Source organism: Periophthalmus magnuspinnatus, chromosome 5 (genome assembly GCF_009829125.3).
Source record: "Periophthalmus magnuspinnatus isolate fPerMag1 chromosome 5, fPerMag1.2.pri, whole genome shotgun sequence".
Classification (NCBI taxonomy): domain Eukaryota; kingdom Metazoa; phylum Chordata; class Actinopteri; order Gobiiformes; family Gobiidae; genus Periophthalmus; species Periophthalmus magnuspinnatus.
In genome coordinates, this window is record NC_047130.1 from 1 (window position 1) to 16,079 (window position 16,079).

Consider the following 16,079-nt stretch of genomic DNA (forward strand, 5'->3'; position numbering starts at 1 on the left):
GGTGTTGTTGCTGTTGTAGAGGCTGCTGCCTTTTCTATTGCTGTTATGGCTTTGTTTGTGGTTTGTGCAGCACTCTCCGCTGCTGATGACACAAATCCTTCTATTTCCGGATCAAGGCGTACAGTCTCATTTTGTTGGACTGCAGATAGTAACGCTCTGAGGGCTTTCTCTGCTGCCATTGCTGACTCATTCATGGCTGCAGATGCTGCAACCAGACTTTCAGGAGTTATTGTAGATACATTGTTTGCTGCCTGGGCTGCTTTGAGAGCTGCTTCTGTTGCATTGGCAGATGCTTGAAGAATTAGGACAGTAAACGGTGCAGTTGAATTTGGGAGAGCCTCTGCTGCTTCCTTTGCTGCCAAAGACGCCTGTTCTGCTTTTTGTGCTGCAGTTTGAGCTGCTTGTATGGCTTCTTCAGGTGATGCGGTTCCATTGAGTACTGCTTCCACCATTCTCGCTGCCTCTTCAGCAGCCTTGATTGCTTCTTCTGCAGCGGCCCTAGTGCTGTCAGCAAGAGGTCCAGTGGTGACCGATGCGACTGTAGCTGCTGTGGCGCCTGCTGTTGCTGCAGCAATTGATGATATAGATGCTGCTGCTCCAGCTGCAGCTCGTTCTGTCTTTACTTCTGCAGGGGATTTGGTTGGGGTAACTGTGGTAATTGGTGTGGCAGTGGTTGAAGAATTCTGTGTTGTTGATAATATATTTGTAGCAGACTGAATAGCTTGGTTTGTTGAACCATTGGCATCTTGAACTGAATCAATAGCTTCATCCAATAGACGGTTTGCCTCTTCTGGTGTTGCTGCTGTTGTAGAGGCAGCTGCCTTTTCTATTGCTGTTATGGTTTTGTTTGTGGTTTGTGCAGCACTCTCCGCTACTGATGACACAAATCCTTCTATTTCCGGATCAAGGGGTACAGTGTCATTTTGTTGGACTGCTGATAGTAACGCTCTGAGGGCTTTTTCTGTTGCCATTGCTGACTCATTCATGGCTGCAGATGCTGCAGCCAGACTTTCAGGAGTTATTGTAGATACATTGTTTGCTGCCTGGGCTGCTTTGAGAGCTGCTTCTGTTGCATTGGCAGATGCTTGAAGAATTATGACAGTAAACGGTGCCGTTGAATTTGGGAGAGCCTCTGCTGCTTCCTTTGCTGCCAAAGATGCGTCTTGTGCTTTTTGTGCTGCATTTTGCGCTGCTTGTATGGCTTCGTCAGGTGATGCGGTTCCATTGAGTACTGCTTCCACCATTCTCGCTGCCTCTTCAGCAGCCTTGATTGCTTCTTCTGCAGCAGCCCTTGCCCTTTCTGCAGAAGGTCCAGCGTTGGCCGATGCAGCTGTAGCTGCTATGGCACCTGCTGTTGCTGCAGCAATTGATGATGTAGATGCTACTGCAGCTGCAGCAGCTATGGCTGCCTTTGTCTCTGCGGGTGATTTAGTTGGTGTAACTGTAGTAGTTGGTGTGACAGTGGTAGTAGAATTCTGTATTGTTGATAATACATTTGTAGCAGACTGAATAGCTTTGTTTGTTGAACCATTGGCATCTTGAACTGAATCAATAGCTTCATCCAATAGACGGTTTGCCTCTTCTGGTGTTGCTGCTGTTGTAGAGGCAGCTGCCTTTTCTATTGCTGTTATGGTTTTGTTTGTGGTTTGTGCAGCACTCTCCGCTACTGATGACACAAATCCTTCTATTTCCGGATCAAGGGGTACAGTGTCATTTTGTTGGACTGCTGATAGTAACGCTCTGAGGGCTTTTTCTGTTGCCATTGCTGACTCATTCATGGCTGCAGATGCTGCAAGCCAGACTTTCAGGAGTTATTGTAGATACATTGTTTGCTGCCTGGGCTGCTTTGAGAGCTGCTTCTGTTGCATTGGCAGATGCTTGAAGAATTATGACAGTAAACGGTGCCGTTGAATTTGGGAGAGCCTCTGCTGCTTCCTTTGCTGCCAAAGATGCGTCTTGTGCTTTTTGTGCTGCATTTTGCGCTGCTTGTATGGCTTCGTCAGGTGATGCGGTTCCATTGAGTACTGCTTCTACCATTCTCGCTGCCTCTTCAGCAGCCTTGATTGCTTCTTCTGCAGCAGCCCTAGTGCCCTTTCTGCAGAAGGTCCAGCGTTGGCCGATGCAGCTGTAGCTGCTATGGCGCCTGCTGTTGCTGCAGCAATTGATGATGTAGATGCTGCTGCAGCTGCAGCAGCTATGGCTGCCTTTATCACTGCAGGGGATTTGGTTGGTGTAACTGTAGTAGTTGGTGTGACAGTGGTTGAAGAATTTTGTTTTGTTGATAATATATTTGAAGCAGACTCAATGGCTTGGTTTGTTGAGCCACTGGCATCTTGAACTGACTCAATAGCTTCAGTAGACAGAAGGTTTGCCTGTTCTGGTGTTGCTGCTGTTGTAGAGGCAGCTGCCTTTTCTATTGCTGTTATGGTTTTGTTTGTGGTTTGTGCAGCACTCTCCGCTACTGATGACACAAATCCTTCTATTTCCGGATCAAGGGGTACAGTGTCATTTTGTTGGACTGCTGATAGTAACGCTCTGAGGGCTTTTTCTGTTGCCATTGCTGACTCATTCATGGCTGCAGATGCTGCAGCCAGACTTTCAGGAGTTATTGTAGATACATTGTTTGCTGCCTGGGCTGCTTTGAGCGCTGCTTCTGTTGCATTGGCAGATGCTTGAAGAATTATGACAGTAAACGGTGCCGTTGAATTTGGGAGAGCCTCTGCTGCTTCCTTTGCTGCCAAAGATGCGTCTTGTGCTTTTTGTGCCGCATTTTGCGCTGCTTGTATGGCTTCGTCAGGTGATGCGGTTCCATTGAGTACTGCTTCTACCATTCTCAGCTGCCTCTTCAGCAGCCTTGATTGCTTCTTCTGCAGCAGCCCTTGCCCTTTCTGCAGAAGGTCCAGCGTTGGCCGATGCAGCTGTAGCTGCTATGGCGCCTGCTGTTGCTGCAGCAATTGATGATGTAGATGCTGCTGCAGCTGCAGCAGCTATGGCTGCCTTTGTCTCTGCGGGTGATTTAGTTGGTGTAACTGTAGTAGTTGGTGTGACAGTGGTAGTAGAATTCTGTATTGTTGATAATATATTTGAAGCAGACTCAATGGCTTGGTTTGTTGAGCCATTGGCATCTTGAACTGAATCAATAGCTTCATCCAATAGACGGTTTGCCTCTTCTGGTGTTGCTGCTGTTGTAGAGGCAGCTGCCTTTTCTATTGCTGTTATGGTTTTGTTTGTGGTTTGTGCAGCACTCTCCGCTACTGATGACACAAATCCTTCTATTTCCGGATCAAGGGGTACAGTGTCATTTTGTTGGACTGCTGATAGTAACGCTCTGAGGGCTTTTTCTGTTGCCATTGCTGACTCATTCATGGCTGCAGATGCTGCAGCCAGACTTTCAGGAGTTATTGTAGATACATTGTTTGCTGCCTGGGCTGCTTTGAGCGCTGCTTCTGTTGCATTGGCAGATGCTTGAAGAATTATGACAGTAAACGGTGCCGTTGAATTTGGGAGAGCCTCTGCTGCTTCCTTTGCTGCCAAAGATGCGTCTTGTGCTTTTTGTGCTGCATTTTGCGCTGCTTGTATGGCTTCGTCAGGTGATGCGGTTCCATTGAGTACTGCTTCTACCATTCTCGCTGCCTCTTCAGCAGCCTTGATTGCTTCTTCTGCAGCAGCCCTTGCCCTTTCTGCAGAAGGTCCAGCGTTGGCCGATGCAGCTGTAGCTGCTATGGCGCCTGCTGTTGCTGCAGCAATTGATGATGTAGATGCTGCTGCAGCTGCAGCAGCTATGGCTGCCTTTGTCTCTGCAGGTGATTTAGTTGGTGTAACTGTAGTAGTTGGTGTGACAGTGGTAGTAGAATTCTGTATTGTTGATAATATATTTGAAGCAGACTCAATGGCTTGGTTTGTTGAGCCATTGGCATCTTGAACTGACTCAATAGCTTCATCCAATAGACGGTTTGCCTCTTCTGGTGTTGCTGCTGTTGTAGAGGCAGCTGCCTTTTCTATTGCTGTTATGGTTTTGTTTGTGGTTTGTGCAGCACTCTCCGCTACTGATGACACAAATCCTTCTATTTCCGGATCAAGGGGTGCAGTGTCATTTTGTTGGACTGCTGATAGTAACGCTCTGAGGGCTTTTTCTGTTGCCATTGCTGACTCATTCATGGCTGCAGATGCTGCAGCCAGACTTTCAGGAGTTATTGTAGATACATTGTTTGCTGCCTGGGCTGCTTTGAGAGCTGCTTCTGTTGCATTGGCAGATGCTTGAAGAATTATGACAGTAAACGGTGCCGTTGAATTTGGGAGAGCCTCTGCTGCTTCCTTTGCTGCCAAAGATGCGTCTTGTGCTTTTTGTGCCGCATTTTGCGCTGCTTGTATGGCTTCGTCAGGTGATGCGGTTCCATTGAGTACTGCTTCCACCATTCTCGCTGCCTCTTCAGCAGCCTTGATTGCTTCTTCTGCAGCAGCCCTTGCCCTTTCTGCAGAAGGTCCAGCGTTGGCCGATGCAGCTGTAGCTGCTATGGCGCCTGCTGTTGCTGCAGCAATTGATGATGTAGATGCTGCTGCAGCTGCAGCAGCTATGGCTGCCTTTGTCTCTGCAGGTGATTTAGTTGGTGTAACTGTAGTAGTTGGTGTGACAGTGGTAGTAGAATTCTGTATTGTTGATAATATATTTGAAGCAGACTCAATGGCTTGGTTTGTTGAGCCATTGGCATCTTGAACTGAATCAATAGCTTCATCCAATAGACGGTTTGCCTCTTCTGGTGTTGCTGCTGTTGTAGAGGCAGCTGCCTTTTCTATTGCTGTTATGGTTTTGTTTGTGGTTTGTGCAGCACTCTCCGCTACTGATGACACAAATCCTTCTATTTCCGGATCAAGGGGTGCAGTGTCATTTTGTTGGACTGCTGATAGTAACGCTCTGAGGGCTTTTTCTGTTGCCATTGCTGACTCATTCATGGCTGCAGATGCTGCAGCCAGACTTTCAGGAGTTATTGTAGATACATTGTTTGCTGCCTGGGCTGCTTTGAGAGCTGCTTCTGTTGCATTGGCAGATGCTTGAAGAATTATGACAGTAAACGGTGCCGTTGAATTTGGGAGAGCCTCTGCTGCTTCCTTTGCTGCCAAAGATGCGTCTTGTGCTTTTTGTGCTGCATTTTGCGCTGCTTGTATGGCTTCGTCAGGTGATGCGGTTCCATTGAGTACTGCTTCCACCATTCTCGCTGCCTCTTCAGCAGCCTTGATTGCTTCTTCTGCAGCAGCCCTTGCCCTTTCTGCAGAAGGTCCAGCGTTGGCCGATGCAGCTGTAGCTGCTATGGCGCCTGCTGTTGCTGCAGCAATTGATGATGTAGATGCTGCTGCAGCTGCAGCAGCTATGGCTGCCTTTGTCTCTGCGGGTGATTTAGTTGGTGTAACTGTAGTAGTTGGTGTGACAGTGGTAGTAGAATTCTGTATTGTTGATAATATATTTGAAGCAGACTCAATGGCTTGGTTTGTTGAGCCATTGGCATCTTGAACTGAATCAATAGCTTCATCCAATAGACGGTTTGCCTCTTCTGGTGTTGCTGCTGTTGTAGAGGCAGCTGCCTTTTCTATTGCTGTTATGGTTTTGTTTGTGGTTTGTGCAGCACTCTCCGCTACTGATGACACAAATCCTTCTATTTCCGGATCAAGGGGTGCAGTGTCATTTTGTTGGACTGCTGATAGTAACGCTCTGAGGGCTTTTTCTGTTGCCATTGCTGACTCATTCATGGCTGCAGATGCTGCAGCCAGACTTTCAGGAGTTATTGTAGATACATTGTTTGCTGCCTGGGCTGCTTTGAGAGCTGCTTCTGTTGCATTGGCAGATGCTTGAAGAATTATGACAGTAAACGGTGCCGTTGAATTTGGGAGAGCCTCTGCTGCTTCCTTTGCTGCCAAAGATGCGTCTTGTGCTTTTTGTGCTGCATTTTGCGCTGCTTGTATGGCTTCGTCAGGTGATGCGGTTCCATTGAGTACTGCTTCTACCATTCTCGCTGCCTCTTCAGCAGCCTTGATTGCTTCTTCTGCAGCAGCCCTTGCCCTTTCTGCAGAAGGTCCAGCGTTGGCCGATGCAGCTGTAGCTGCTATGGCGCCTGCTGTTGCTGCAGCAATTGATGATGTAGATGCTGCTGCAGCTGCAGCAGCTATGGCTGCCTTTGTCTCTGCGGGTGATTTAGTTGGTGTAACTGTAGTAGTTGGTGTGACAGTGGTAGTAGAATTCTGTATTGTTGATAATATATTTGAAGCAGACTCAATGGCTTGGTTTGTTGAGCCATTGGCATCTTGAACTGAATCAATAGCTTCATCCAATAGACGGTTTGCCTCTTCTGGTGTTGTTGCTGTTGTAGAGGCTGCTGCCTTTTCTATTGCTGTTATGGTTTTGTTTGTGGTTTGTGCAGCACTCTCCGCTGCTGATGACACAAATCCTTCTATTTCCGGATCAAGGGGTGCAGTGTCATTTTGTTGGACTGCTGATAGTAACGCTCTGAGGGCTTTTTCTGTTGCCATTGCTGACTCATTCATGGCTGCAGATGCTGCAGCCAGACTTTCAGGAGTTATTGTAGATACATTGTTTGCTGCCTGGGCTGCTTTGAGAGCTGCTTCTGTTGCATTGGCAGATGCTTGAAGAATTATGACAGTAAACGGTGCCGTTGAATTTGGGAGAGCCTCTGCTGCTTCCTTTGCTGCCAAAGATGCGTCTTGTGCTTTTTGTGCTGCATTTTGCGCTGCTTGTATGGCTTCGTCAGGTGATGCGGTTCCATTGAGTACTGCTTCTACCATTCTCGCTGCCTCTTCAGCAGCCTTGATTGCTTCTTCTGCAGCAGCCCTTGCCCTTTCTGCAGAAGGTCCAGCGTTGGCCGATGCAGCTGTAGCTGCTATGGCGCCTGCTGTTGCTGCAGCAATTGATGATGTAGATGCTGCTGCAGCTGCAGCAGCTATGGCTGCCTTTGTCTCTGCGGGTGATTTAGTTGGTGTAACTGTAGTAGTTGGTGTGACAGTGGTAGTAGAATTCTGTATTGTTGATAATATATTTGAAGCAGACTCAATGGCTTGGTTTGTTGAGCCATTGGCATCTTGAACTGAATCAATAGCTTCATCCAATAGACGGTTTGCCTCTTCTGGTGTTGCTGCTGTTGTAGAGGCAGCTGCCTTTTCTATTGCTGTTATGGTTTTGTTTGTGGTTTGTGCAGCACTCTCCGCTACTGATGACACAAATCCTTCTATTTCCGGATCAAGGGGTGCAGTGTCATTTTGTTGGACTGCTGATAGTAACGCTCTGAGGGCTTTTTCTGTTGCCATTGCTGACTCATTCATGGCTGCAGATGCTGCAGCCAGACTTTCAGGAGTTATTGTAGATACATTGTTTGCTGCCTGGGCTGCTTTGAGAGCTGCTTCTGTTGCATTGGCAGATGCTTGAAGAATTATGACAGTAAACGGTGCCGTTGAATTTGGGAGAGCCTCTGCTGCTTCCTTTGCTGCCAAAGATGCGTCTTGTGCTTTTTGTGCTGCATTTTGCGCTGCTTGTATGGCTTCGTCAGGTGATGCGGTTCCATTGAGTACTGCTTCCACCATTCTCGCTGCCTCTTCAGCAGCCTTGATTGCTTCTTCTGCAGCAGCCCTTGCCCTTTCTGCAGAAGGTCCAGCGTTGGCCGATGCAGCTGTAGCTGCTATGGCGCCTGCTGTTGCTGCAGCAATTGATGATGTAGATGCTGCTGCAGCTGCAGCAGCTATGGCTGCCTTTGTCTCTGCAGGTGATTTAGTTGGTGTAACTGTAGTAGTTGGTGTGACAGTGGTAGTAGAATTCTGTATTGTTGATAATATATTTGAAGCAGACTCAATGGCTTGGTTTGTTGAGCCATTGGCATCTTGAACTGAATCAATAGCTTCATCCAATAGACGGTTTGCCTCTTCTGGTGTTGCTGCTGTTGTAGAGGCAGCTGCCTTTTCTATTGCTGTTATGGTTTTGTTTGTGGTTTGTGCAGCACTCTCCGCTACTGATGACACAAATCCTTCTATTTCCGGATCAAGGGGTGCAGTGTCATTTTGTTGGACTGCTGATAGTAACGCTCTGAGGGCTTTTTCTGTTGCCATTGCTGACTCATTCATGGCTGCAGATGCTGCAGCCAGACTTTCAGGAGTTATTGTAGATACATTGTTTGCTGCCTGGGCTGCTTTGAGAGCTGCTTCTGTTGCATTGGCAGATGCTTGAAGAATTATGACAGTAAACGGTGCCGTTGAATTTGGGAGAGCCTCTGCTGCTTCCTTTGCTGCCAAAGATGCGTCTTGTGCTTTTTGTGCTGCATTTTGCGCTGCTTGTATGGCTTCGTCAGGTGATGCGGTTCCATTGAGTACTGCTTCTACCATTCTCGCTGCCTCTTCAGCAGCCTTGATTGCTTCTTCTGCAGCAGCCCTTGCCCTTTCTGCAGAAGGTCCAGCGTTGGCCGATGCAGCTGTAGCTGCTATGGCGCCTGCTGTTGCTGCAGCAATTGATGATGTAGATGCTGCTGCAGCTGCAGCAGCTATGGCTGCCTTTGTCTCTGCAGGTGATTTAGTTGGTGTAACTGTAGTAGTTTGTATGACAGTAGACGAATTTGATGTTGTTGTAGGAGTTGTTGGCATAGGACACCTGTCCCGCAGCAGTCCTTCCACACTTTGGACCTTCATTACTGTGACATGACAAGAGTTTGGTCAGTGTCAATTCTACAGTGTCCCATTGAGCAGAACATAATTATCATTGTGACCACTTACCTACTGGTAGTAACACCAGGAGAAGCAACCTGATAATCATTGTGATGAATGATTCTGTCTTTCCTTTGCAGTCTTGTCTTCTTATAATCTTGCAAATTAACTGAAAAGATAAAAAAATAAAAATAAAAATAACACAAAACAACATTGTTAAAAAGATCTAATGTACTTTATTTTTTAAAGCTTTTTATTTATTTATTTATTTATTTATTTATTTATTTTCTGCCTGAATAATTACATTACAATTAATGGAATTGCATTTCAATACTGTAGAATATTTTCTTTTTTCCCCATTTTTTAAGATTATGAGCTCTTAGGTTGTACAGTCACTTTTTGACAGGCTCCGTTATCAATTGTATTATAACCAACTATAATGTATGTAAAAGGGTATGTGATAGAAATTTAAGTATAGTGATGTTGTGTCTTTAAAAGCATTTGATCTGAGTCTGCCAGACCCAGACCAGACATTAACATGTGTGAAGCTCTGTCTCCATCCCACAGGAAACTCGTTGTTTCTCTACCTGTCTAAGTGTAAAAGTTCATTATCATATGGGTGTGAAACAAAGGTCACTCTGCTTTTAAATGTATGTAGCTTTGTCATTCTGGTATAAAATATTCAGAACTCAGATGCTCAAGTGTTGTTGGTCGTTTAGACTTGGACTTAGACTGAGAGGGGAACTGGGGGAGAGGCCGGGAGGCTACCAGTCTGTGTCTAGGGCAGGCCTGTCCTGTCTGTATCTGCTATAACAAACAATAAACCTTTTTTTCTGTATTTGAAAACTCACTGAGCTTCGCAAATGGATTACTTTTCAACTAGGACTGTAATTTTTCCACAACAATAATGGTGTCGGAGCGGGATCCACAAGTGGTCATCCAGAACACAGTGAAGATGGAATTTTGTCTTCCTTTTGGTTTCTGTCCAGATGCATGGATCTTTCAAAGAAGGACATGGATGGAAATTGGTTTCTGTCCTGGATCACCACCGCTGGATTCGAACAAGGTTTACTTGGTGAGCTTTTCCGATACAGACTTTTTTCCATTTGAAAAGGAAATCTTTATCTACAAAGACTGGTAAATCAAAGGAGAACGTATTTTGGAAATGCAAAATGCTTAACTAAACATACCCAGCAGCCATAGTTCTGATCCTATACCATTTTTGATTAGTCTCACAACTTTTCAGTCTTTTTGGCTCCAAAATCTCATGTGTGTACCACCACGCTGCCCTAACAACGTGCTGATAATACAATCCAAGCTACAATGACCCTCCCCACTCCTGATTTCCACACTTTTGGGACTATTGGAAGTTACGAGTGCTAAAACATCTAAAATGGGGAGCAAAACTTCAAGGGAGTATTCCCCTCCAGGACGCCCCATTGTTGATTTTATTAGAAGAAAACATGGAGATAAAAAGTCTTCAGAATTTGGTGCATTCAGTTTGAAAAATGTTCATGCATTGGAAAACAAATTATGTGAAATTAAAGTCAAAATGAGAGAAAAGTAACATTTTTGATAAAAAAAAAAAAAAAAAAATTGAAAACATCGAAAATTACAAGGAATGTTTAAAAATGTGGAAAGACGAAGCTGAAGTCAAAATCAGAAAAAACTATGCACAAGCCTCTTCTCTTTGAAGATGCAATTGAAATGTGTGAGCTGAAACTGCTCCAATCGCAGAACTCTTTGTCTCAACAGTTGACTGTACTGAAGTTTGATCCAGATCTGAACAACCCCCATCCAACCTGTCTGTCTGATCCTTCACCAAATAACTCTACAAAGCAGGACAGTAATGGACATGTGCAGATACAGATGGAAACAAACAAAGTGAGCTGTGCTGAAGAAGACACAATGTACACATTGCCAATGGTTGAAGTCTCTGGTCCACAAGGTTCAACATTAGTTTTCCGCCCTTGGATTTCTTCTGAAATATCTGCAGCATCTCAACATCTGCCCAATCCTACAGCATCAAGTCAGACTTTCGTTAAAGAACTTATCACTTTTTGTCAAAATTTCAAACCTACTATGAGTGAACTAAGGAGAAAAAATGAAAATGAAACCTACTGAATGGCACAAAATAGCTGATCAATTTCAAAACACTGAACTGCAATGCAATCATGTTGATTGGAAACATGACTCCAATGCTTTGTATAGAGAAGCTGTGAATAACATCTGCACAGCTATCACAAAAGCCTTTCCTGCCACTATCGATACTGACAAAATCCAATCCTGCAAACAAAGACACACTGAGGACCCTAAAGAGTTTCTCACACGTTTAACAGAAGTATGTAACACCCACTTAGGTGTGACTCGTGATGTTTGGGAAACATATTTGTGTAACTATTTCATTAATGGACTAAAAACAGACATTTCTTCAGCTATGACGAAAACCTGCATTGGCTGGAATGGTGCAAACTGAACTGAAAAGACACACCACACATGCATATGAACAGCTAAACAGAAAAAAAATAATGAGGCAAGAAAGAATTCAGAAAGAACTGCATATGGCAGCAGTGACTATGTACAATAAGACCCAACAACATGAAAATCACAGAGTGAATTCACAATTACATAGACAACTACAGACTCATCAGCCAATGTGTAAGCAGAGCAAATATGGGAGGAGAGCCCATCGAAAGAACAAGACAAGATTTTCCAATGAACCTTGTTTCATCTGTTGTCAAGCTGGACATTGGAGACGGGAGTGCCCTCTACGCCATAAGCCCTCTGCATTTTAAAGGTGAACACGGGTTTAGTTATGTTACTTTTTTCTTTATATAATATCTAATATTAGGACCTATTTGATTTTATTCTCTAGAATGAGGTGTAGGGGTCATTACGGTTAACTACCAAGCAGTCATGGGTGAAATTCCCCTCTAGTTTTAACTAGCTGGTAAACAGTCAAACGGTTGGAAGTCCCTGCTATTTAGCGAACGGTCACTAGGTGAAACTCCTATCTAGGGTTACTAACTGGTAAAAGGCAAACGGGTGAGAGTCCCTGTGTAGTTGAGTGTAAGGACAGATTAACTTTTTTCATGAGGGAGAGTAAATTCAGCAGTCCATCTAGGTCTAAGAATGAAGATATTATGTAATTGCAAAATGTAGACAAATGTAAATTTACATATGTAAACACTATACTCTAATTCACTCACAATGTTAATTGTGAAAAAAACAGTAAAGAGAAAAAAAAGAAAAAAATTCAAAAACAAAACAAAAACTGAAAAAAAAAGAGAAAGGAAATGGTTAAGTACAGAGCCTGACACAAGAAGTGAACGGTGGATTTGTGTGTCCTTAGACCTATTCAAACTGTGTGGTGTGAATTATGCGACATAAGAAAATTTAAGTATAGTAACCGCTAAACCATTGTAAACCATGTCAACAAGAAAATGACAGGATGCAGTTTTAACTGATCCACTCATTTTCTACATTTCTTTGTTTCTTTATATTTCCTTTTTGAAAAATGTTGAATTCATTTAGTTGTTCTGTTGTTGTTTTTTTTGCCTCATCCTGCAGTGAGTTTAATAAAGAAACATCCAGCTGGTACCAAAAACCCTCCTCAATTGTAATTGAAAAGAAGAAACCAAATTCTTTCACAAATTCCCAAAAATTGTAATGAGCTCTCTTAAAAACAAAATGAAGGCCTAATCAAAGCTAGTAGTGATCACAAATCCAAACTGATTTGACTGACTTGACCATCCTTGACGACAAAGCGCCTGCGATATCGTTAATATGTTTTTTTGGTTACAGGAGATGCGGATGCTGCATAATTTCTCTTCTTTTTTCTTTCCATGTTCCTATGAAATAATCACACACTAACAACACTAACAACTAACCAATAACAGTTTCGGGCTTCACAAAATGTTTCTTTCAGAACAGCAATTTAACTGCTCTCTTGCAGCAGAAGACAACTAAGCCAAAAATGACACATGTATATATAGATATATAAATGTGACAAAGGGGGGTATTACAAATTTAATTTTAGTTTTCAAAACTGGATTGTGTGAAAAAAGGTGTTTCATTGATCATTTAGAGACTGTTTTCCATTAACTACAAGATCTGTAACCTGACAACATCTGAAGCCAGGGAAAAGTTTCCACCTGGACCTGAAACAAAAACACCTCCTGCGCAGGAAGACACATGGTCTTCTAGTGGGCAGGGGGACACATGGTCTTCTCCTGGGCAGGACATGTGGTCTTCTTCTGGACAGAACCACACCTGCATCATTAAATCCATCCTTCTGTTTCATTGTCACCGGAGGAAAACTTCAGAAAAATTCAGCCATTCACTTCTTTTCATGTGACTCAGAAGAACTCAACCTGATCCTCGTGTCCCCAACCACAGTCCTGAAATCGACACATGAAGGACAACTCCAGAGACGAGCTGTGGCCAGAGAGACACCAAGCTGCGTGCGGACGGAGAGTACAGCCATGTGTGGTCAGAGGGAGGACAAAGGGACAGAGGACAGGCAATGGGAAAGATTTAACTGAACAGCACCACCATCATGTTAAAACAGCATTCACTGTCTGGCTACAAATCATATTGGATAAGGACAAACTGAAATGAACTGTTGAATTTCCCTCCATCTCAGTCAACAATAATGGAACTGACTTCATCTCCATGAGCTGTGTTTTGGATCTACAATAATGAATGTTTTTATGCATGTTCTGTTTGTGATGATTGTTTATGAAGTATGATTAATGAATAATCAAAAGGTAGAAAGTGTGATAGAAATTTAAGTATTTTCATGTTGGGTCTTTAAAAGCATTTGATCTGAGTCTGCCAGACCCAGACCAGACATTAACATGTGTGAAGCTCTGTCTCCATCCCACAGGAAACTCGCTGTTGTTTTAACTGTCTAAGTGTAAAAGTTCATTATCATATGGGTGTGAAACAAAGGTCACTCTGCTTTGAAATGTATCATTCTGGTATAAAATAGTCAGAGCTCAGATGCTCATCTCAAATACAGCAAATATACAAAAAAATGTCTGATTATTTTAATGTTATTTTAACTGTTTTTTGAATGACAAAACCACATAATACACTTGGAAAGTAAATTTCACCTAAAATTCAACACATTGCATTGTGTACTTACTGTGATAACGAGGGCGTCCTCTACTTGTGTTCTCTCTGCTAGTCCAGTGTCTTGTGTCTGAGCAGTTTTAAACTTACATAAATACTGTGTTCCTGAATGAGAAACATCACATTCCGTTGTAGTGATAAATTAACAGCAATTATCATGATTATATACCTGGTTTCTCTCCTCCCAGACTGTAGAGGTGTATACAGCTATGGCATGGTAATATCTTGACGTTTAATGATGTTTAACTTATTAATTAATCTTTTGGGCAGATAGGCGTTTGTAACTGGGAAGTGCACTAGCTGCATTGTTTGTTGAGCATCAATATATAATTTAAAGGCCTAACCTGTACCTTTTACTCAGTTTCTTCTAAACAGAATATGATTCACCTCATCAGGGCGTGCAATAGTTGTGTGCACCGCCTTTGTCCTGATCTCTACTCATTAAAGTTCACAGTCATATGTCCAAAATACTAAAGTATGCTTAACAAAACTCCAATTTTAATTTATGTGAGTCATGGAACCATTTCTTTGGTATAACAAAAAGCACATGATTAGCCCCTGCCCAAGTCTTAGTGTGAGTGTAATTGCAAGTGGCATGTGTCAGCCACACCTTTAAGTCTTGTCTCAGTCACTTCATGATATGGGTGACTGTGCCATTTGTATATTTCTTCTTTTTCTGCAAATAAAATCATCTTAAAGGAGAAAATGCCACATCAATCCTATTCCTCAAATGAATATGAAATTAATTGTATTATAATAAGTAACATTTAGGTGTTTATATTGTTAATACTTTTTTGTTTTAGCCATTTGTTTTGGAACACAGCCATTTGTTTTGGAACACACCATCCAATAGAATTCCTTTATATAATAATATAAAGGAATTCAATATAATAATAGGCATATTGGTGATGTGATTCAAACCAAATTGTCAGAGTTAAAAAAAGAAAAATACATACATTTTAATGGCATGTTTATGTGATCCTATGCAAAAAATCTATCGGGACCACACCCTATGTCCAATGTAAAGGAGGCCATTTTGAATCAAAATATGCTGATGGCCAAAATATAGCCCTGATACTATTCAACAGACTCCAAATTGGTGCAGTATCATCAGGACACACACTGCCTTGCCACAAACAAAGTTGCTACCTGGATGTAACTAAGCAAATAGGTTCAGTTGGTCAGATCTAGGTTCAGCAACAGTATGTGCTCAAAGAATGAGGTCAGCTGACTACCTGAATACAGTGGGGCAAAAAAGGATTTGGTCAGCCACCAATTGTGAATGTTCTCCCACTCAAAAGATGAGAGGCCTGCAATTTTCATCATAGGTTAACTTCAACTATGAGAGACAAAATGGGGGGAAAGACTCTAGGAAATCACATTTCAAGATTTTGAATAAATTAATTGGTAAAATAAGTATCAAGTAACAAGCAAGATTTGTGCCACTCACAGACCTGTAAGTTCTTCTTTAAGAGGCTCCTCTGTCCTTCACTCGTTCCCTGTATTAATGGCCCCTGTTTGAACTCATTATCAGTATAAAAGACACATGTCCACAACCTCAAACAGTCAGACTCCAAACTCCACTATGGACAAGACCAAAGAGCAAAGGAACCACAAACAAAACTGTAGACACCAGGCCCCGAACACTCAATCTGCAACAGGTAAGAGCTTGTGTGAACAAATCAACTGTGGAGCAATTATTAGAAAATGGAAGACAAGATCACTGATAATCTCCCTCGATCTGGGGCTCCACGCAAGATCTCACCCCGTGGGGTCAAAATGATACAAGAACAATGAGCAAAAATCCCAGAACCACACGGGGTGACCGAGTGAATGACCTGCAGAGAGCTGGGACCAAAGTAACAAAGGGACCATCAGTAACACACTACACCACCAGGGACTCAAATCCTGCAGTGCCAGACATGTCCCCTGCTTAAGACGGGACATGTCCAGGCCCATCTGAAGTTTGATAGAAGCATTTAGATGATCCAGAAGAGGATTGGGAGAATGTCATATGTCACATGAAACTAAAATAAAACTTTTTGGTAAAAACTTGTTGTGTTTGGAGGAGAAAGAATGCTGAGTTGCATCCAAAGAATACCATATCTTATGTAAATCATCGGGGTGGAAACATCATGCTTTGGGACTGTTTTTCTGCAAAGGAACCAGGACGACTGATCCATGAAAAGGAAAGAATGAATGGGGCCATGTATCATGAGATTTTGGGTGAACACCTCCTTCCATCAGCGAGG

General features: G+C 43.1%; 1 protein-coding gene across 1 annotated transcript; it reads right to left on the reverse strand.

Annotated features, from left to right (window-relative positions):
- Positions 1-2,030: 2,030 nt before the first annotated feature.
- Positions 2,031-13,874, reverse strand: LOC129456243 (uncharacterized). The gene is made up of 4 exons (XM_055221773.1): positions 13,841-13,874; positions 8,761-8,860; positions 2,829-8,678; positions 2,031-2,671 (listed from the first exon to the last, which is right to left on the reverse strand). The coding sequence occupies exons 2-4, from the start codon at positions 8,798-8,800 to the stop codon at positions 2,031-2,033; spliced, it is 6,531 nt and encodes a 2,176-aa protein (XP_055077748.1). The 5' UTR covers positions 8,801-8,860; positions 13,841-13,874.
- Between the last annotated feature and the right edge of the window lie 2,205 nt (positions 13,875-16,079).

Coding starts and splice junctions, on each gene's coding strand:
- LOC129456243 (XM_055221773.1), bottom strand. CDS start 8,800: ATGATTATCAGGTTGCTTCTCCTGGTGTTACTACCAGTAG. Junction 8,679..8,760: donor CCTGGTGTTACTACCAGTAG/GTAAGTGGTCAC, acceptor GTCATGTCACAG/TAATGAAGGTCCAAAGTGTG. Junction 2,672..2,828: donor TGAAGAGGCAGCTGAGAATG/GTAGAAGCAGTA, acceptor TAATTCTTCAAG/CATCTGCCAATGCAACAGAA.